A 22,254-nucleotide genomic window follows, 5' to 3' on the forward strand; every position below is an offset into this window, starting at 1 on the left:
TTGGCTCGGGAATTAGGAGAATAGGCGAAGCTATTGAGCATGATGGGTGGGAGGCGACAAATATGCAGGAAATGAGCCAGGTGATGGAGCAAGAGACTGCAAGAGAGGCACAGTCATTTGCAACATCGGGGGTGAGGATATAGCCTGTTTTCCCTGGATGCCGTTGCACAGTTTACTCATTCACTGCCAGACATGTGCAATAATAATCATAATAATAATAATAATCATAATAATACATTTCATTTCTAAGCGCCTTTCAAAACTCTCAAGGTCACTTTACAATCACAGGATAAGTTTTTCTGTGGGTGAGCAGTGGCAGCCACACGCAGCAAAACATGCAGTATGATACGTATTTTTTTTTCAAATGCAAAACACCAATAAAAATGACTTAAAGTGTCCAAAATCTGCAAAAAATTGAGCTGCGAATTGGGCATTTTCAGAAAGTCCCGCCCCCAGTTTGTGACGTCACGCCAAGACGTCTTGCATTGCTGCAGAATCAAAACAATGGCTTCAGATTCGGAGAATATGCTTTCTTGTTACACATCCAGTTATGAATATGATTCAAATAGTTCTGAAGACGAAAGCATACGTTTGCAATCGATTAAAGAATTTATTCCGTGCCATTTTGAGGAAACATTGGGGGGAAATGGATCACCAAAAACAGGCAGAAAATGGCGACCAAGCTCCTGTGAGGAATTAATCAGCCCATTTCCACAGGCTGATGAATTCCTTATATGGAGCTTGGTCGCCCTCTTCTGGCTCTTTTTGGTGCAACATGACGTTTTCAGACCAAACAAGTACAGCAAAATGCATTGACGTTATGGAAGGACTGCTACAATGTGTCGGTTTTTTTTCGGTCAGGGGCGTTCCTTCAGTGACGTCACATACGGACTCGGCACCAACTCAGAAACAAGACTTCCGGAATATTAAGCACGAGTCTTAAAATATAGCTATATGCGGCGGAATCTTTGTAAAATACGCTCAGTAGAAGTCATTTGAAGCCATTTTACAAATTATGTCATCTTTACCGCATGATGTTGATGATGATGATGATGATGAAGAGGAGGAGGAGTATGATGGTGATGATGATGGTTTGATGTTGGCAGCAGCTTCAACCATCTAAAAAGTGTTGGCATGACATGACATACAATATAGTTGTTCTCTCTCTCTCTCTCTCTCTCTCTCTCTCTCTCTCTCTCTCTCTCTCTCTCTCTCTCTCTCTCTCTCTCTCTCTCTCTCTCATATCTTTGTTTTTGTCTTTTACCTCTCCCTCGCTCTCTCCCTCCACCCACGCCTGGCCTGGTTTTCATATTTGTTTTTAAACTTGTGCATTTTTCATTTTTCATTCACTCTTGCACAGCTATTTTTTTAATTGGTACATTATCACATCTCAGGTCTGGCCGAGCAAGACACCTCATTGCCAAAAGTATTCGTTCGCCCACCTTGAGGTGCCGACATACAAATTTACAATTAGACATGCCATTCTTTATCGGTCAACCCTTTGGAGCATTATCACCTCTTATTTTAACTTCAAATATCTGATTTTAGACTCTTAAAATTGTTTTGGCTAATTCATTCATTCATTCATTCATTCATTTCATTCATTCATTCATTCATCTTCTGGACCACTTTATCCTTTTATAGGGTCGCAGGGTGTGCTGGAGTTGATACCAGTTGTCATTGGCGGGCCGTGAATTTCATCGGTAGGCCTTCACTAGTGCTACGTCTGAATCAATTCCGACTGAAAAAAGTGTGGTGTGATTTACTACAACTTTTCGCAAACTATGATTGGCTACTAACTAGCCAACGAAGCCTCTTGGATGAGAAGTGAAAAGTTCGATGTCACTTATGTCATGTGAGTCATGACATGAACAAATCCTTTTAGTAACATTGTGTAGTTTGCTGTTTTACCTATGAAGTCGTTGCTCATTCCCAAATCGTAGTCCCACACGGAGATCTCAAGGGTTTTCTTAGCCAGCAAGTCCAGCGTCACCTCATAGGAAAACTCCTGTCCACAATCAAGACACAAGCACGCAACATCAATTGAATCGGTACTTTCACACATAGCAGGTTAAACTTTGTTGTTTTCGTGATTGGTCTGAATCTTGTGTTATAAGCAATCGTGTAAAATGCCGAGCTTTTATTTCATGGTTAATTTCTCTATCTCATGAAACTCAGAAGATTTGTAACAAAACACCACCAATATTTAGATGGAAATGTCTTATTTGCAATCACTGACCATCACGTTTTGTGTTTTGTTTGATTTTCACCGTAGCCTCTTCCAGTTGTGGCTTGTGTTGGGGTAACCATTAGCTTGTTTTTACGGAATGTGAAGTTTTAGAATATCTGAGTTCATCTAGAGCACAGGTGTCAAAGTCAAGGCCCGCGGGCCAAATCCAGCCCGTCACATCATTTTTTTCGGCCTGCGAAAGCAAATCAAACTTGTTAAATTCCATGATGATTGCTAAAATCTGAGCCAAAATTTCATATTTTTGGATATCAACCACAATAAAAGTCATTATTCTTGACTTCAGATTTGAAAACGAGTTATTCATTAATTTGCTGTGTGCCCTATATGTAATATTTGAAGGGATTTAAACATTGTAATGGGTTCCCCAAATTCATAACGGCCCTCGAGAGGAAACCATAACTACAATGTGGCCCGCGGCAAAAAATGACTTTGACACCCCTGATCTAGAGCAACGGTGTCAGTCACTTTTTTGCTGCGGGCAAAACTGTACTGATGGTTTCCTCTCAAGGGCCGTTATGAATTTGGGAAGCCATTAGAATGTTTAATCCCCTCCACATATTACATATAGAGCACACACAAAATTAATGAAAAAATACAGTAGTTTTCCAATCTGAAGTCAAGAGTAATGACTGTTATTGGATTGGATTTGTCTTTATTAGTCTCGCAGTGGAGAAATTTACATTAATTTATAAAATGGCTTCAAATGACTTCTACTGAGCGTATTTTACAAAGATTCCACCGCATATAGCTATATTTTACTTTTTAAGACTTGCGCTGAATATTCCGGAAGTCTTGTTTTTGAGTTGATGACGAGTCCGTATGTTACGTCACTGAAGGAACGCCCCTGACGGAAAAAAAGACACATTGTAGCAGTCCTTCCAATGCAAGACGTCTTGGCGTGACGTCACAAACTGGGGGCGGGACATTCTGAAAATCCCCAATTTGCAGCTAAATTTTTTTCAGATTTTGGACACTTTAAGTCATTTTTATTGGTGTTTTGCATTTGACTAAAAATATCATACTGCGTGTTTTGGGTATTTTAGATGCTATAAAACATTTTTCTGATGTCAGTTAGGAAACAAAAAAGTGATGTCGGTTGTCCTTTAAGCTAACATGAAGCAATTAAGACGGGCTTCCAATATATGCATGTGCATGTACCTCGTTGAATTCAGGGTTGAGAGTCTTTTTTTTCACTGACGTCTTATACTTGGACTTTTTCCCCATGTTTGGCTGCAAGTTGCTTCGAGGGCGAGAAAAAAAAAAGATTGTCAAACCTTTGAATAACACACAACTCATCATGAAAAAGAAACAAAAAAGTCAGAGTGATTTATGGCACTGCATGCAAAAGCCAAATGAAATAATGTATAACCCTTCAGTCATTAGTGAACGTAAGAATCTCAAAACCATTCGTGACAGTGGGCTACGAAGAGAACCTTGATTAAGGGCACATCAACCATGGATGAATGGGGACAACCTACTGCCTTTGGTACTGCACACTGACTAACACCCTAATAGATGCTGTTCCACAATTCATCTTAACATGAATAATCTACTTGTGCTTTAATAAACACCTCGCAGATGCCCGTCATCTTGAGAAAAAAATAAAAAATAATTAAATAACAGATGGTACCTGTAATGACTTTGGCTAATACCACCATGTGTGCTCTCTAGCGCAACACATTAGTGCTTTAAAAAACAACAATAAATGTTAAATTCATCCCCCTAACAAAAAAAAAACAACAAAAAAAATATGTTGAACATTTCCAAAATGATGTGAAACAACTTCAGGCTTAAGAAACACAAATTGAACTGAGAATGAAAGATCGTATGGAAAAATCCCGGATCGCTTGAGATGAAGGTAATTGAAATAATGACTAAGTTTAGGGGTTGTCTTTTTTTACCATCTGTCCACAGAATGTGATTTTGGCCTTTAATTAGGTGGATAGATTCTGTCATTTTTGGAAAAGGCCAGGCATGTACTTTCTCCTCATATTTGTAGTGTGCGCAGAAAGAAGCTGTCACGATCTGGTAGGCGACCAACAGGTGGCGCTGTCGACCCCGCCTGCACAGGTGCTGGTCGTTCCAATCAGTGGCAGTCAAAAGGACTCCCGACACGACCATTCGATGTCGGGTCATTGCATTGTGCAGTACATTCATTGGATTGTCTGCTGTGCATGTGTTTTCTGCACCCTGTCAAGTTTCTTTCATCTTGGCAGACTTTTACTCTTGGTTTTTTTTTTGATACTTTGTATTTTTCTGGTCAGTTGATTTTGATGTTTTAGAAAATTGTTCCTGCTGACTTTATTTTAATACAATATGTCAAATACAACCTGCTGCTCCCTCCTGCCTGCTTTTTTTGGGGGATCCACAACCGCCATCACCACCTTGCAAACCGTGACAGAAGCAAGATGATTGACCTTCACTTTGTGGCTACATTTCAAACTTCAATCAGACGGAGTTTCACAGTGCAATCAAAAAAAGAAATGGAACTAAATGGGGCTCCGAAAATATATAGTACCGCCACTTTTTTTTTTTTTTGCAGTGGAAGTCATGATTCCATCCACTTTTTATCTCTTGCCCCACTTTGACGATAAACTTTGCTGAATGCAACTAAATGGAAAAAGCAAGTTTACAATAACTCTTCGGAAGATAATTGTGACCTAGAAGTCCCTTGGACAAAGAAACACAAGCGACAGCAGACCACAGAGAGATCCTAATCGTGCCGAGGTTGGGGGAGATTTTATGCCCCAGTAAAGAGGCACCAGACGGTTTGCCAGAGGGCAGTGGGAGTCATCTGTGTAAATTCTGAGTCAAGCTTTTCAGGTGGCGCGGTTGCTCCCTCCTTCAGCAACATCTCACAGCCATCCCTGCCAGAGACTGACAGCTGATGGCATTGCAAGGATCTGCGGCTGTCTCTGCGGCATAGGGATCAGCGGTGGTGCAAAAAAGTGATTCATCATACGCTTGTGTCAACAATGAAATGGAAAGCAGGTATCAGAAATAATTTTCTTCTCCATCTTTATCTTTGATGAGCGAGAGGCAGATATAAAATAAGCAATTGAAAGGAAGCACAGAAGGCCATATGTTGCTTCGATATAACAGAAGTGTCGTTTCAAATGACAAAAAAGAAAAATATTGTGAAAAGTAATTTGAAGAAGGAAGCCAAAGACCAACAGCAATCGAGTTGGTGAGGGTGAAGCTACGGGAGGAGGCATCAGGAATGGGTGTGTGTTTGTGGGTGTGTGCGTCGGGGGGGGGGTCAAATCTCATTTTGCATGGGCTCCATTGCAGCACAGATGGGGAAATTCCAATTTTCCTTTGTATCAAACAAATGAATGCGATTGACAATACCATTTGACACAACTGAAACTAATCTTGACTTAAATTCAATGTGCAAAATGTATCAGAATAGAGGAAGCTGGTCCATTGAGATAGTCAGGATTACTCCCTTACTTACTATCAGGATCAGAAAGCCTTTAATAGTCCTGCAATGGGGACATTTGCAAAATCAACGTGCATTGGTCCAATGACGGGACCGTCTGGAACTAACAAAACATTTCTGCTGATTTTTAAACTGAATACACTCTACTGAAAGAAAATCTTAGCTGCGACTCGCAACTCATATTCATACTCATGCAAGTTGTGCTTGAAATTTCCCCCCTGAAGGAATGGGTTGTAGATTCAAAGGAAACGTAAATCAATCAATCCATCCATCCATCTATCCATCGATCCATCCATCCATCCATCCATCCATCCATGCATCCATCCATCCAAACATCACCGAAACTTCCCTTTCGTCTCCGAGAACTGATCATGAAAAATAGGAGCAAAAACAATAGTCTTGTGTTTATATTTCTTCAGTAATAATTTGTCCTTTCATAATGTAAATAAGCAAGATTATTCTTACAAGCCTTCTACTGCCGGTACATACTTTTTGCTGCAAAATATTCGATTTGTGTTTATATTTTTTCAGAAATAAATTGACCTCTCATAATGTAAATAAGCATGGTTATTCTTACAAGCCTTTTACTACATACTTTGGCTGCAAAAGATTCGTGTAAAATTAATAAACAAACAAATAAAGTAGACAAATAAGGAAATAAAACCCTCATACACTTGTAAATATAGGTTAATGTAATTGTATGCCTCCGATCCTGATGAGGAAAACAAAAACTTGGTTCATACATTGTAAATGTATGTGGTATACAAAAAAACAACAGATCTATTTTACATTACAGCGTATCGGAATAAACTTAGTCTGATAGACCTCTAAATGCTCACGATTACAAGCCATTTTCATAAACTATGAACAAAGTCCACACACACACGCAGACACACAGAGTCTGAGAGGCACAAAGATTGGCAGATGTTTCAAGCAGAAGGGACATGGACATGGTTCCTGGCGTTTAGTCTGAAATGTGTCCCCGAAAGGAGACTCAGTCACGATGCAGTCACGAAACAAACACACGCACACAATTGACACAAGAACAGTCATCTGGATGCAAATGGCTGATTTAAAAGATCCAGTAAGGTGAAGAAGGTTGTTTTTGATGTCAAAGGAAAAGAGTGAATCAATGGGAATGGTACAGCAATATGAAATACTTTAATTAAGGGGAAAATAAGAGTGAGATTACATTTCTAAGCACTTTTCTGCATTCAGCCATTTAATGCAAATGGCCAGGATAAGGTAGAATGTAAAACCACAGTCACTAATCAATGCTTCAGGGCAAACAAAAAAGTGCATATCAAATAAAGTGCGTGGTCTATCACATTTTACAGACAACCCAGCTCTCCTCCATTCACTGCCTTTCATCTAGTACCGTAATGCTTCATGAAAAGCCTTCATTGTGTTGTTCCTTCAGTGACTCATGCTGCGTCCAGGATGTTTATAGCCGCCTGTGCGCCAGTAATGGTCAACACTTCAACTTCAATGGGAGAAAACAGAAGTTCGTCTCCACTAATGTGTCGAAAGAGTGAGATCATCTGCCTGGTGATGGCTGCCCGAATAAAAACCTCTGCAAAAACGGAACCTCTGCATATTGTGTGTGAGATTTAGCAGAAAATAAAGATTCTGGTCTATCAAAATCTATTAACTCATTCGCTGCCATTCCCAAATGTATTCAGGAATTCAAAATATGGCGTAAAGTGTCATTCCAGAATTTACTCTGTTTTTTTTTTGTTTTACTTACTAGGGTGCCGATAAAGCGCTGGCAGATACCTCTGGCAATGTTTTTTCCTTTACCACAAGGGGGCAGCATTTCCCTTTTTTCCATGTTAGCACTTTGTCTCAGCTTCAGCTGTTGTTAAAGCGCTATATAAACCAATATTTATGTATTGCAGTGTATTTTGGACAGTCAACCTCATTTCAAGCTCATATAACTCCAGACCCATATAATTTAGAAATTAACTCTATTTTTCTGATGATAGACAAGACGCTGCGTTTAATGTTTATGTCGCCCTAAAACTCCATATTCTGTGGGTCCTGGAATTTGAGTGACAATGACAAAAAAACCTGACTCTGAAGTGGACAGGTTTTTGCACGTCAGGCAGTGAATGAGAGAAAGAATAAGACTTTACATATGGCGGAGATGATAATGCACATTTTTGATGGACACTGTCACAGAGGTATTCATTTATAAATGAGTTAATAATTGGGAGAGTAAATGACTATGGTGCAGGATAGCACTACATCATACTGAGGGGGAGTGCTTTTGGCACCCAAGCTTAAATGAATATAAATTGTTCCCAAATGTGTATTCAGCGGCGATCGAGACTTGAAAGAGGAAAAAAAATTAGGACGAGAAGTTAGGTTATTTAAGGACAGAAAAAAAGGGATGGAATTAGAAATTAAAAAGAATTGAGAAAAAGTTTTTCTTTTTCAAAACAGGCTCTGCTCATTGCACTAAAATACATTTTGACTTAGTGCTAGAGAAATATGTGTATATACAGAAAAGTCTCGTTATATCGATATCGGTTATATCGATAGTACTGCTTATTACGATACTATTTCTATGAACGCAAGGAGAAAATTTATCGGATATATCGATAGTCCGGTTATATTGATATTTTTTCTGACTCCCGAGAATATCGATATAACGAGACTTTACTGTATATTTTTTTCCTATGGATTACAGATGCTCCCCGATTTACGAACGAGATACGTTCCAGACGGTCATTCGTAAGGTGAATTTGTTCACAAGTTTCTTCAGTGCTATATTTTGTATGGAATGTATGCTTAAGGCTTGTATAAGTAACCTGTATTGGTTTGTACTGAAAAATAAACATTTAATAAAACATATGCTCTATAAAGATATGTACATGTACAATTGGAGAGAATACCACACGTTACTACAAAAATGTTTAGCATGTACTGTTGTTCGTAACTCGAATGTTCGTAAGTAGGGGAGTGTGCATTTTTTTTTTCACATGAAACTGTTTGTTTTTAACTTCGTATTTGCAACCTTTTCTATGTCATGATAACAAATGATCATTGTCATGTTGTGCATATTCTGCAACAGAAAATTCAATAGTTTACGTATGTAAATACAGAGAGGAACAAAGGTTTATTCCATTAAAAAAAAAATCACCTGATGTGACTCACATTTTGACAAAGGGGTCAGAGTAGCCATTGGAGTCCATGGCAGCCAGATGGGCGCAGCGTATGATCCCAACCAGCAAGCAGCCCTTCTCCGTGTTGTAGCACAGCGAAACCAGGATGCGTCCACGCTGCCCACAGAGAACACATACACTTTTACAAAAAAAAAATAAAAAAAATGAACAGGCGCAGCGGGAGGTGTACTGGGAGGGAAAAGTACTCGTGCAGTATTTAAGCTTTTCAACGCAAAGCACGTGCTGTGTGAAAATGGACACTGTAGTCCAAGGCTTTGTCTGGCTTTCAGGACAAGACACTGTTCTCTTCCCCCCAGAGGCCAAAAGCTATTAACTTGTGCCTCTAAAATCACAAAAAGGGTTTCGATAACAACCAGTGGAGAACCACAGCGGACGAACAAATCGCAACAATTGCGTATGCCCCAATGAGGTGCCCGCTGTTTCCTTGGAATGCATTTCTTTCCCCCCTGTGGGATATTGCAGAGCAAAAGATAAGAGCCAGCTGCAGAAACAGTATGTGAGATGAAAAGATAAAAGTGGTACCTCCTCCTCTGCCACGAGCGCTCCCTGCTCCACGGCTTGATTGTTCGATTCTTTGTTCTAGAACCAAAGAAACATGAACATGGAGTGATGTGAGAAAAGATCATGAAATATACTGCTGAGTCCAAGGCATCACGGCCCTTGGCTGCGCAACACAAGAAAGATCAAATGAAACATGCACCACGCAGCGAGTGAAATCTCTGTGGGATCGAATAGAGTCATTTTGGATGAATGAAAGACGAATGGAACATTTTATGATTTCAATTGTGCACTGTGGAATGACAGTAAAGATTCCAGTTTTGAACATGGCAGACACACACAATATTACACATCTCAGTCAAATTTACATGGTCCATAGAAATCAAGAATTTCTTACTACGATGGCCACACATAAACAATGTGGTGTACTGTTGGCTAAGAATGTTTGTACCTGTGCAATTCTCTCCAAGCCCATATTGTAACGTTTGTTGTCACCCTCTCTGAGCTTCTTCAGGGCCACCCTCACCTCCCCGATGAATTCATTTCGGCCAAGTCTGTCCATGTCACATACACACAGCCTACATGACATGAACACAAAGAAGAGTATGCCATTAGTACAATTAACTAAGATATTCCCAGGGTCTGAAATAGTGTCTGCCTGGACGCACTGGGCGTGCAACTTTTCCGCCGGGCGTACAACTTACAAATCGTCTCCACCCGAGAGGTAGCCAATTTCTTCAAGAAAAAAAATCAAATGTTTGCTTTATTTCATAAAGCAAACTCTTTAACTCATTCACTGCCAGACAATGTGCAAAACTGTGTCCACTACAGTGCCAGGGTTTTTGTCATTGTCACTTAAATTCCCGCAGCCAGACAATATTGAGTTTTAGGACTACATTAACATTCAATGCCTCGTAAGAAACCTTAGACTCTCTTCTTTCATCAGAAAAAAAAGAGTTAATTCCTAAATTCTACGGGTCTGGAGTTATATGAGCTTGAAATGAGGGCGGTTGTCCAAAATACAATGCAATACATACATATTGGTTTATATAGCGCTTTAACAACAGCTGAAGCTGGGACAAAGTGCTAACATGGAAACAAGGGAAATGCTGCTCTCTAGTTGAAGGGAAAAACATGGCCAGAGGTCTGGCCAACGCTTTATCGGCACACAAGCAAGAAATAACAAAACCCGAACACATTCAGGAATGATGCTCTACGTCATATTTTCAATTCACGAATACATTCGTGAATGGCAGTGAATGAGTTAATATTCTGTCACCTATCCTTTCTCTTGTATTCATGAAAACACACACACACACACACACATTCACGGACGCACACACACGCACACCTTCCGCTTCCACCTTTTGCGTCCCCTTTGGATGTTTGTCAGTGAAGCTCTGTCAACCCCAGAATAAATCTGACTCATGAGCAGAGCTTTCCGGTGGTTGTTATGCATGAGCGTCATCACATATGTGTACTCGAGTGAGGTGGTGATGAGATGAAGGCTACGGTGAAATGTCACCCCAGTGATGGGAAAAGCTCTTCCACTGAAAATCCTTGCACCTCTCCCCCACATTTCCTCTAAAAGCTCAACAGATGCTCATGTAGAAATAGGATTTCATGCCGTCAACATCGCCTTGAAAAAAAACACCACGGACAAATGCAAAGTTGCGATCATACCCAACCGTCTGACAAGAAGTTGGAGCTTTTCATGCGTTTGTACCGCCAATTCATGGTTGTCAGAGAAAAAGTGCTTTTTCTTCCTCGATTCCCACCCGAAATGTCTGTATCTTTAAAAGACTGCAGCAATACCAGCCACCTGTTGCTATTCTTTATTATCGTCAGCAACTTGCATTCATTCATTTTTTTATAGCCCTTGGGTCATCCAGTCCAGGCCTGGTTGCCAGCGCACATATTGACAAACCATCATTCCAATACCTATGGAAAGAGATTGGAATGAAGAAACGCTGTACTTTGTGCTTCTTTTAATCAATATTAAAACGGAGACTTTGCATCGTTTCTTGCTTCTGTGCTTATTACCAAACCTGCACAACTGAGTGCTGATGCCAAGTTCTAATAAATAGGGAGGGTTTCATTCATGAAGAGATTTGAGCTATGACTGTCACAGGCACAGTAAAAACAAAATGGAAGCACTGAGAATGGAAATGTTATCAGTAGCTGCATGTGGAGTTTTCTGTGGGCAAGGCCCTTGACATGGTTGGCTAGCTGGAAATGCGTCCATCAAAGATATACATCGATTTTCTCAATCGCTTTATCCTCTCAGAAGGGATTACTGGAGCCTATCGCAGATGTCTTTGGCCCAGTAGATGTTGGATACCTTGAACCATTTGCCAGTCTGCTTACAAACCACTATTTTCAGACTGGGAGGCTAGTATGCTATGCTAATTGTTAGCCAAAACTTCCAAGTAAAGTTTATCCTATTCCATGTGCCACACAGACTAAGAATATAAAATGTTCAAAGATTGTTTATCTGTTACAAGCCACACACATGAAGAATGAATCAGAATAGATTTGTTAGAACTGTGTGTGGTGTATTTCGATAATCTCAGCACAAAACGCCACACGCATAAAGGGTGCTGAACGACTACCAAACTCAAAAGTTCTCCCAAGTCAGGGATCTCGCATATTCACATGTGACCTATAAAAAAAAAACATTTTCGCTGTAGGATACGTTTATGAACATAATTCAAACATAAATATTCTTTTGTCCGATATGCGTGCATGCTATTTGGATGATTTTGTTCATGGCTGGGGTGGGTCCAGTATCTAAGAGTCCGTCCTATTTGTATGGCATGACTACCGGATTTTATTTTCATGTTTTCCAAATATAAGTAACACCACATTATGAGGGGCTACAGTAGAGGCTGGGGTTATGCACTATTCTTTCTACAGGGGGAAATGGAGTTGGTGGCTGCTGACAGTATTTGCAAGACCTGTTGTGGCTCAATATTATTTCATATATAAGGCGCACCTGCGTATCAGGCACAGGGTCATCTTTTCAGTAAAATGAAGGCTTTTGAGTGTGCCTTATTCACTGGAAAATACAGTACTTTAGTCTTTTGGAGTGGTACTATTGTAATGGATGGAAATGGAACAAGTTGGCAGAGATGAGCGAACATTGGACAAGTTAAAAATGTCTGTTAACACCTCCGCCAGCACAAAATAGCAAACCTTCAAAATCCGTCTGGGGATATGTCAGGATATGTTTTTCACAGCTAATTCTTCCACAGACAGAACTTTACACACCTCAGTCGATGATAGAATGAGAGGGGGAGCTTTGTACTGCTCTTGTTGGTATCATCTGTCAGAGTTGAGTAGGTCAAAATGGGTGTACAACTCTTTCTGTTCATCTGGCAGTGTGTTGTTGCTGCTGGTTGCGATGGTGTTGCTCCTCTATCAGAGGCCAAATTCACCCTCGGACTGAGTCCAATATGAGATTAAGTATTACATTTGTCTTTATCTTCTCATGGCAGGGGACAGTGCAAGTCTATTAGAAAGTCTGACAGGGAGATGGAATAAAAAATAAATAAAAAATAAAAAACATGAGGAAAGATAGCATGAGAGAGGCCAAACACACACACATACACACGCACATACATACACACTCACACACCATGCACGCACATGCACGCATTATATGTTCATCAAGGCACCTTCACATCTCTCTTCTGTTAACTGGCCTCCTGATGAGCATTTTAACGATGAAATCCAAATAGGATCGCCCATAATTCACCTGCCATATGCATCAATGTGCAGTTCACAGACTATTTGTTGCGCAATGGGATGCATAAAAATTGCTGTGAGGGAAACTATTTTCACTCCCCATTATCACTGTCACAACTGTCGGGGAGATCTCAGTGCAAAGGCAGACTACAGTGACTGATAGAGATTGAATGTTATTTGGATATGATCTTGAAGGAAGTCTTCAAAAAATAGGTTTTTAAAAATCAAATGTGCTACATCACTGGATGCCAAAGCAGGACAATACATTTACTAAACAAAAAACAATTTGAATTTTATTCGAAATAAACACAAACATGTCAATCATTCAAACAGACTGAATTGCAAATGGGGGGATGAGGAGGTGATGCATTTCATCTCCGTCTCTTTGTCTAACTTTTCAATCAAGATCTGAGCACCTCGGGCAGCCCTCTCGCATCAATTAAAGGATTATGTGAAGTCTTCACTGAGGACATCAATTAGGTTACAGATGCTCCCCAACTTACAAACATTCGAGTTATAAAAAATGGTACATACTAACATTTTTGCGGTACTGTATATCGAAAAATGTTTCGACAGATGCTGTAAGTAATATCATGCTTCCATTTGAGAAGTACTGACTGCAGGGCATATTCTTCCATGTGCTTAAATCAAAATGTGTGCTACTGCGCACTTTTTTTTCATGGCACAGATTCTCCCTTTGGTTTCAATAAAAGGCTTACGCATGAGAATTGCCAGGCCTTGAAAGTGTGCATGGGGGATTGGGGGATGGGGGGCATGCAGGGAATTAACTTCAGCACAAACGAGAGAATATGTCCCTCACTATTCATTTCCAACAATCCCACGACTCTCTCCAATTGAGATTCTCTCCATTGACCCCGTCATCTCTCTCCATTTTAGCATCCCAAGTTTGTTCTCTCGACAAGCTCGTATCTGCCACTTGCCATCAGTCACACTGCACCCCGCCCCACCCCGCTCACTTTGTTCATGTCTGGAACCACCCCCTCTCTCCCTCTTCACCCCACGCATGACAAGCGAACATACTCCTCCTCCCCTCCTCTCCTGTCTTTGGCTAGCCAGCACCACCATGCTGTTTGTTTCTCCGTCCTTGGATAGAGGTCAGACGGGTTTTCTCTCGTTTGAGGGATCTGATGTGCGCTGATGCATTTGAGGAAGCTGAATAAACTGTGGTTTTGTTTGTGGGAGATGAGCTTTGTCTGGGATGTGTGTATTTTGTCGCGATCTCGAGGCAAAGCCAAACAATTCAGTCCTTCCACCAGTTGCCCTTGAAATACACATAGGAGGACACACACACATGGACACACTCGACTGGCTGCATTTGCGTGTTCGGGGGCGATAAATGCAGTGAGCATTTGTGTGTGTCTGCTTGTATTTCCTCGGGATAAACAAAGTCACACGACAATCTAATGAATCCACATTCACCCATTGCACGCAGCGTTTACCCTACACTCCCAGTGGCAAAGTCTCTGAATCATCTGCCAGGACAACAAAAGCGTATTTCTGTTATTGGGTCAAGATGGCACCGTTTGACCTCGACCACTCCATTTGGAGACAATCTCGGCACAGCCAACACCTGACGAGTGGCAAAAAGTGGGGCAGTCTACTGCAATAATAAACGACTTGGAAAAGTCCCCAAGAAAACAGTTTGTCGGGAATCTCACCTTCCTGGCTGGAAAATGGCACCCTTCCGCCTGGCTAACGCCACCAATTGCGTGTGAGGGACATTTTGAGTTGAAAGCCTACCTGAGTGTTTTGGTGGTCATGTCAGCCGCTGTGATTCCGTGATACACCAGCGTCTCATTCCACACAGGGTTCAGTGTGTTCTTCAGAGTCTTTGTGCGGAGCTTGTTTGCCTGCAAAGGGAAATACATTTGAGCAATATTCACGTGAAGAGGACAAGAGCCATGTGTAAATGACTAAGTGGCGAATTCGGCAGATCAGAGAAAGAGAAGGACAAGGGATTGGGGGAAAAAAATGACCGCATGGGAATAATTTATCTCTGCCCCAGAGGAGATCTCGGACATCTGTTGAGTGCGCGTGAGAGGCTGCGGGGTTTCCCTCTCCTCACCTGTCCATCTGTCTCCCTTGCAATGTAATGAGGCAGAGCATCAACACCAGTCGACGTTTAAAGTGTGCAACACAATCAGAATGAAAATGTAAAGCTTTCCGGGAAGTGAATTGCATGCAGGCTCCTAATGGCTACCCCATCACTTCGCTTGCTGCCTCATTTCCTACTGTTGCCTTCAGGATGTTTATTGATATGACTGCAGAGTTTATGTCAATAATAAGGCAAAATACGTTTTCAGCGACCAGTTCATGTCTTCTATTTTCCAACTCACTAAAGTAAAAGGAAATGATTTGTTGAAATCTTGCCGTGTTTCATCACAATGAGAAAGAACAAGGATTTTCTTGACTTTCACTGTTTACGTCTGTGTAAGCTCTCAGTCGTACAGGAGAGGTCCATCGATGAAAAGGATGAAAGTGATGAAAAGATGAAAGTGGTATGAACACTCTCCGCAGCTGCTCCAAAAAGTTACATACAAGGCTCTTCCATCACTTTCTCCTGCTCATGTCAGTGGCTCCAAAGATAAACACTCCATCTTTCATGCCATCGTCCTCTTAGTCTGTTGGGAAAGCCTCAGGACACAAAGATCCTTCCTCACCACCTCTTTGTCTTTGTCTCTTATTGTCCCCACAGCCACGGAGGACCAGTGACCCATATTTCCTCATTGCTACCCTGCCAACGATTCAGAAGGGCACACACACAGAACATTCGTACACTGAACGATAGTGCGGCCTAATTTTGACTTTGTTCAACTAAATGGGCAGTTAACTCAATCTAACTCTTGTAATTAGATTATTGGCTATTGAGTAGAACAAAGGGTTGAAACAACTTTGGACGGATACGTGATATCGAAAGGACTGGTTGGCTCCGACCCTCTTACGACAGATTTCATGACCAGATACAGGTAACATCTGACTTCCGACCGGCTCGACTTACGACCACGACCTCCAGACCCTATTAAAAAAAAATACAAAATACGCCTGGCACCGCAATGCGCTAGCAGGCCGGCAACGCGTACAATTTTGGCCAGCCAGCATCTCACTCTCGCACAGCCTCCGAGTCTCTATTCAACATTTATTTTTGTATTTCGACTTACGACCATTTTGACTTACGCACGTTTGGTCGGAACGGAATGTACTCGGCAACTTAAACGTTGTTTTGTTTCATTTTTATCTCAAGCAAACATAACTGTTACTCATTTTGCCGACTTGTCTTTTTTTTAACTGTTCATATTTTTTGTCCACATCACCACTTCTTGCTACAAGCAAGTTCCAACTCCCTTTTCTTTGTGCTTTTATCATCAGTCGTCTTTGAAATTTTTGTTTTCTAATGTTTTAATCTTCATCCTCCATCTGTCCATTAACATTTGTCTTTGTCTGTGTAAGCTCTCAGTCGCACAGGAGTGGTCCATCGATAAAAAGGTTTCTTCAGCCGTCATCTGTACTTCTTTGAAGGTGTCGGACGTTTCGCTTCTTATCCAAGAAACTTCGTCAGCAAACTAAAGTCTTACTGGTAGTTTAGGCCCTATATATACAGTATATCCCTACTGTTCAGACATGGCGGTGCCGGACTCTGCTATGATAGGTGCATGCTCTCAGGTTGGGGTGAGCAGAGGACTACTCCCTGCAGCTCCACTGATTGTTCCTATTGTTCTGACTAACAACTGGCCTGATTGCCCCACTTCCTCTGGTATCACCTCATCAGTATTACTAATACTATGTTGCCTAAGCAGGCTGTTGTACGAACGATCCAAATTGAACCTCACAACACCATATCGATTTAGTGAAGGATTTAGCTGTTTTATGAAAATCGCTTCTTTTACTCCCCTTTCAAACCATCTATGTTCTTTCGCTAAGATTTTAACCTCATTGGCGTCAAATGAGTGGTTGCTAGCTTTTAGGTGCATATGTACTGCCGATTGAGGCCCACTAGTATTATCCCTGCGATGTTGATAGTCTTTTCTTGATATTTTTTTTTACTCTCCCCAATGTACTGCTCTTTACCATTTTCATTCTTACAATGTATTGAATAAACTACATTACTTAGTTTTTCATTTGGCAGCCTATTCTTTGGATGCACTAATTTTTGCCTTAAAGTGTTTATCGGTTTGAAATAAGTAGGAAATTTTGTGTTGCCAAAGGACTCTGTAGTTTTTCAGAAACTCCTGCAATGCAAGGTACTGCTACTCCTCTCCTTTTTGTATCTTCAGAATTTTTAGTTTCATTCCCTATTCTTTCTTTCTGACATTTGTTAAATGACCACTGAGGGTACCCACAGTTTGTGAGTGCTCTCCTGATATGTTTTGACTCATTTTCTCTACCTTAACATTTGTCTTCAGTTTCTTCCATCTGTCTGTTTACATCTATCGACTACTTAATAATAATAATAATAATAATAATACTTATCGGACTTTTCTCCTTCGATTACTCTTTCGTAGCATTGTAGATTAAAAAAAATGGTTGGCTGGGTTTTGACACATTGTCAATAGGATTTAGGGAAGTGAAAAAGTGGGTTGGAGGCGGAAAAAAAAGGTTTTGCAGAATCACATCTCAGCATCATGAACCGCAGGGAGCTGAAGTGTACCGACGGGTGGAAACACGGCAAATAAAAAAAAGACTTCTGAATTTGACGCAACACAGATGGAGAATGTCTTTCACACACCTGCCAAATTTGAAATATTGAAGAAAATCACCAAGTATATCAAATGAGACTCAAATGCTGTCATCGTGTCCACTGCTGTGAAACCTCAGCTCACTCAACTGTCAATTACTACAGACTGGGCGGGAAAAAGCAATGCTACATTGTCGAGCAGCTTTAAACGTCCCTACGGGTTGATACTAGCTCAGCCACAATCCAATTCAAAGCCAGAAACCCTGTCCGGCCTCAAATCACCTTCCATCCTCACAGTAGATAGGTATTATTAACACAATTCTAAATTAGAGGCATGTATTACTCAGGAATCAACATTCCAAATTAAAGAAGTCCAATATTGCGCCTGAGTAGGCAGCCGTCAGCAAGTGCTCTCCCGAGCCTTGCTTTTTTTGTTGTTTTTGTGTTTTCTTTTGGCACTTTGTTTTGTTGGCCGTTGTGTGGATCGGATACAGATTGGTTTTCAGCATTTTGGGCCATGACAATCATCAAGGAGGAGACTCTGCTGAGGGGTTGCACCTTTTCGGCAGCATGAATTTCGGTGCCATTTGACTGTCATCGCTGGACAGCTGTGGTGTGATTGTGCTTTTTGCGCCGGTGAGGGGCAGCATTTCAACAGCCCCGCTTTGTTCAGCGGAAAGGTCGGCGCTGTTGGACAGTCTGCAGCTGGATGGAAGCATGGCTTTGAGGAGCCCGCGATGAGAAGAAAGGAGCTGTCGCAGCTTGGAATTGAAGCGGATTTACGTGGGACTGGAGATGTGAGACAGTTTCATGTGTGCTTTCAACATATAGCTTCTGTAGCCGTGCACATTCCACCATGACGTCCCTGATCCACTGGTGAAAAGGACGCTTCGATCATCTCGTCTTTCATTTAGAACTGCTTCATTCAACAAATAGGGTGCGGAAAGTGCTTAAGATTGAATTACTGTCTGTCTTTTGTGTTGTTGTTGTTGTTATTTAGTTTTCTGTTGTTGTTTTGACTTCAAGATGGCGCCGCGAGAGTGGCTGCCTTTACAGCAGGTCCTGTATTTTGTTTTTCTACTTATTCATCTTCTTTTCTCTTACTTTCATCACTTTGCTGCCATGAAATGTACATTTCTCCACTGCAAGACTAATAAAGGCTAATCCAAAAGCTGGGTTATGAGTTATCCTAATAAGCATATTTTGTCACTTATTTAAGCTCTTATATTGCCGTAAAGGGCCTGGCAGTAAAATTTCAGGAACAGGTGAAAAAGATATCTGAATCTCCAAATTTACTAAACACGGTCATGAAGTCAATCTTGCTGTGTGACCACGCTTGAAAACATGCCGCCCGCGTTAGCCCGAACAACATATGCTGAGTGACGAGAGTGAAATACACCGCGAGGTGGAACATGTGCACCTCCGTTTCCGCCAAACTACACACTTCTCATGCATCGTACTAAACGTAGGCGTGAGTAGGCGAGAGTGTCCGTCACACTCACTTCAGCGTGTGTTCGCTCCCACTTGTCAAGTGACGTGGCTCCCGTCTGGTGGATGTTTAACTAATGACTGGCCACGGGGTACTTACCTCGTCATTGACGCATTCTCCGCGTACCGCCCACCCACCGCTCCACTTCCATCAACACCCGCCTGTTGACGTGAGCCGTGTAACAATGCTCCCTGTTTCCATGACAACCACCTGCTGATGCCCTCCCTTTATGTGTCCACCCCCCCCCCCCTCCACCTCGTATCCCTTCTCTAACTCTCCCCCTAGTCTCCCTCTCCCTTCTCCCCACCCTGAGTTGGTATTTCAAGGTCAAAGAAGGTCACAGCGATATGGTGAGACATAGACGCCGACGGCATTGGTGAGACTAAGAACAATGCGGGAGTATATACACCGGAATGGCCTGGAGGACAAAGATGCCTTGTGATGGCTGGCACTGTACGTCTCACCAGAGTTGCCTCATTCGACCTACGGTGGCTCACCATGCCTGGCCTGTTTGATCACAGCATCACTTCATGGCCAACTTGAGCTAAAATTGCCAAGAATAGGTTTCCGGCAACACAGGGCTGAAAGTTGTGGCATGCCTTATCTTCCCACCAGCTTGAGCCCGAGACAAAACAAGAGCGGTGCAGCCGAGCAGAACATGTTTGTGCTCGATAAAGCGGCGTATTGAACAAGGCGCAATAAGAGCCCACCGCAAAGCTTCCTGCTTAGCGGCTTGAAACACAGCGCTAAATTAGCCCCCTGCCATGTGACACGTTGGCAAAAGCGTTTTCAGGAAAGATGCAACAGAGTTGTGAAAGTCAAACAACATGCTTGTGTCATGGTTTTCTGTTTGTTTGTTTGTGTGTGTGTGCAGCTGCACTTTGGGTTGTGAGTTAATAGCCATTGAGGTGAGGTTGAAAGCAGTGACCTTGCTTGCCCCAGGAAGAAGATGGAGCTTGACGTATGGATCAGCCAACCCATTGGAGTCCATGGCTTTCAGTCCCTGTCAACACACACGCACACACACGCACACACACACACACACACACACACACACACACACACACACACACACACACACACACACACACACACACACACACACACACACACACACACACACACACAGTGATAAATGTGACGGCATCATACCCTCAAACATAACGGACAAACAACAGGGTCAGAAAAGACAGCAAACATCACAACGGTGCTACTGGGCGTTTCTATTCCGTGCCACTGTTTCTGACTCCCTCTCGACTCGATTGTGCTGTCCTCGAGGGAATTATTCAAAGGGATTTACATCATTAAACTCGTGTGACACTTAACAATGTATGAGGCCAGTGTCCTTGTTAAATACCGTATTTATTCGAGTATAACGCGCAAAATGTTCTACCTAAAAAAAGAACTCAAAGTTTGGGTGTGCGTTATAAACGAGGCCTGGGAAAAAAAAAATCATATATATTTAATGCATTTCCATGGCTGTTCTCCATAGGCCCTTCAGTTTCGATTTTCGGATCATGCACAATCCTTTTTTTTTTCATTGTTGATTACAATGTCTTTAGCTGCGCTTCATTTCCTTTCCTCGCCTCGCCCACACTGAAACGTGAGTTAAGCATTGCTGTTTTGCACAATTACCAAAATACAGAGTTTTGATTAAGTGTTTACTTAGTCATTCAGTGTTTACGTTGTCAATAAATGATTTTTATCACAATGCTTGATCTGAGCCGAGAAAAAGTGAAACAACATTTTATACTGATGTTTAATTTAAAATTAGGGGCACGTGTTATACACGTGTGCGCGTTATACTAGAATAAATACGGAAGCTATGGTGTATCGGCAGTACATATGCACCTAAAAGCTAGCAACCACTCATTTGACGCCAATGAGGTTAAAATCTTAGCGAAAGAACATAGATGGTTTGAAAAGGGAGTAAAAGAAGTGATTTTCATAAAATAACTAAATCCTTCATTAAACCGGTTTGGTGGGGTGAGGTTCAATTTGGATCGTTCATACTATAGCCTGCTTAGGCAACATAGGATTAGTAATACTGATGAAGTGATACCGGTCAAAGTGGGGCAATCAGGCCAGTCGTTAGTCAGAACGACATGAACTATCAGCGGAGCAGCTGCAGGGAGTAGTCCCCTGCTCCTCCCAACCTGAGAGCATAGTTTGCTGACGAGGTTTCTTGGATAAGAAGGTTTCTTGGATAAGAAGCGAAACGTCCGACACCTTCAAAGAAGTACAGATGACGGCTGAAGAAACCTTTTTAACGGAAGCTATGGTGCATTATTTATTTATTTTTTTAGAGAAGGTCTAGAACAGTGACCTGTGGATTAATCAATACCGGGCCGTGGTTGGTAAGACAGAGGTAAAGGAGAAAGCAAAGGAGAGGGGAATGATGAGTTTGTGAGTGTCGGGCATGCAAACATAGAGGGGATTCATTCACGGCCGATCAGAGTGTTTGATGTTATATTGTTCGATCCATGTGCTAATAAAGTTTTATATGATTACACAGTGGGTTCACGCTTATTATTATTTCAACCAACCGCCTCCCGGTCCGCGGTAAAATTGTTAAAGCGATGACCGGTCCACAGTTCGAAAAAGTTTGGGGACCACTGGTGTAGAAGACATCAAAGTTTGCGGTTAGTTACCTTTGCCTTATGAATGGTGCAATGAAGACAGTTATTTTCTTGATCAAAGAGCAGGGTGAACTCCAACATCCCCAAATAGGCTGGAAACAACAAAGACGATACCAATTACTGACGAGACTGAAAGTCACCCTCAAAAGCTCTCACTCACAAAAACACAAAGCTATTAAATAAGAATTGACCCGTAGTTTGGTGTTTGGGAGAAAAAGCAGAAAGAAACTGAAGCTATTACAGCTTTGCACTACAGGGAGGTATATAAAAACACTTTTCTCTAAATCTAAACTGTGAGCACAAGTTG

The 22,254-nt window shown here is 41.7% G+C and overlaps 1 protein-coding gene across 3 annotated transcripts in view; it reads right to left on the reverse strand.

Annotated features, from left to right (window-relative positions):
* The window catches only part of doc2g (double C2-like domains, gamma), a 56,991-nt gene that overhangs the window by 892 nt on the left and 33,845 nt on the right, over window positions 1-22,254 (reverse strand). For 2 of the 3 annotated variants that reach the window (XM_089005509.1, XM_089005511.1), the window contains exons 3-10: window positions 21,960-22,039; window positions 20,237-20,311; window positions 14,888-14,997; window positions 9,831-9,957; window positions 9,404-9,460; window positions 8,853-8,977; window positions 3,410-3,491; window positions 1,912-2,008 (exon numbers count right to left, since the gene is read on the reverse strand). In XM_089005509.1, the coding sequence (XP_088861635.1) occupies window positions 1,912-2,008; window positions 3,410-3,491; window positions 8,853-8,977; window positions 9,404-9,460; window positions 9,831-9,957; window positions 14,888-14,997; window positions 20,237-20,311; window positions 21,960-22,039 (753 nt within the window). Of the gene's footprint in view, window positions 1-1,028; window positions 1,120-1,911; window positions 2,009-3,409; window positions 3,492-8,852; window positions 8,978-9,403; window positions 9,461-9,830; window positions 9,958-14,887; window positions 14,998-20,236; window positions 20,312-21,959; window positions 22,040-22,254 lie in introns of all 3 variants that reach the window. The other variant, XR_016116147.1, reaches the window with a different exon arrangement.

The sequence above is a fragment of the Hippocampus bargibanti genome, linkage group LG10, assembly GCF_051943395.1.
Source record: "Hippocampus bargibanti isolate YZ-2025 linkage group LG10, ASM5194339v1, whole genome shotgun sequence".
Classification (NCBI taxonomy): domain Eukaryota; kingdom Metazoa; phylum Chordata; class Actinopteri; order Syngnathiformes; family Syngnathidae; genus Hippocampus; species Hippocampus bargibanti.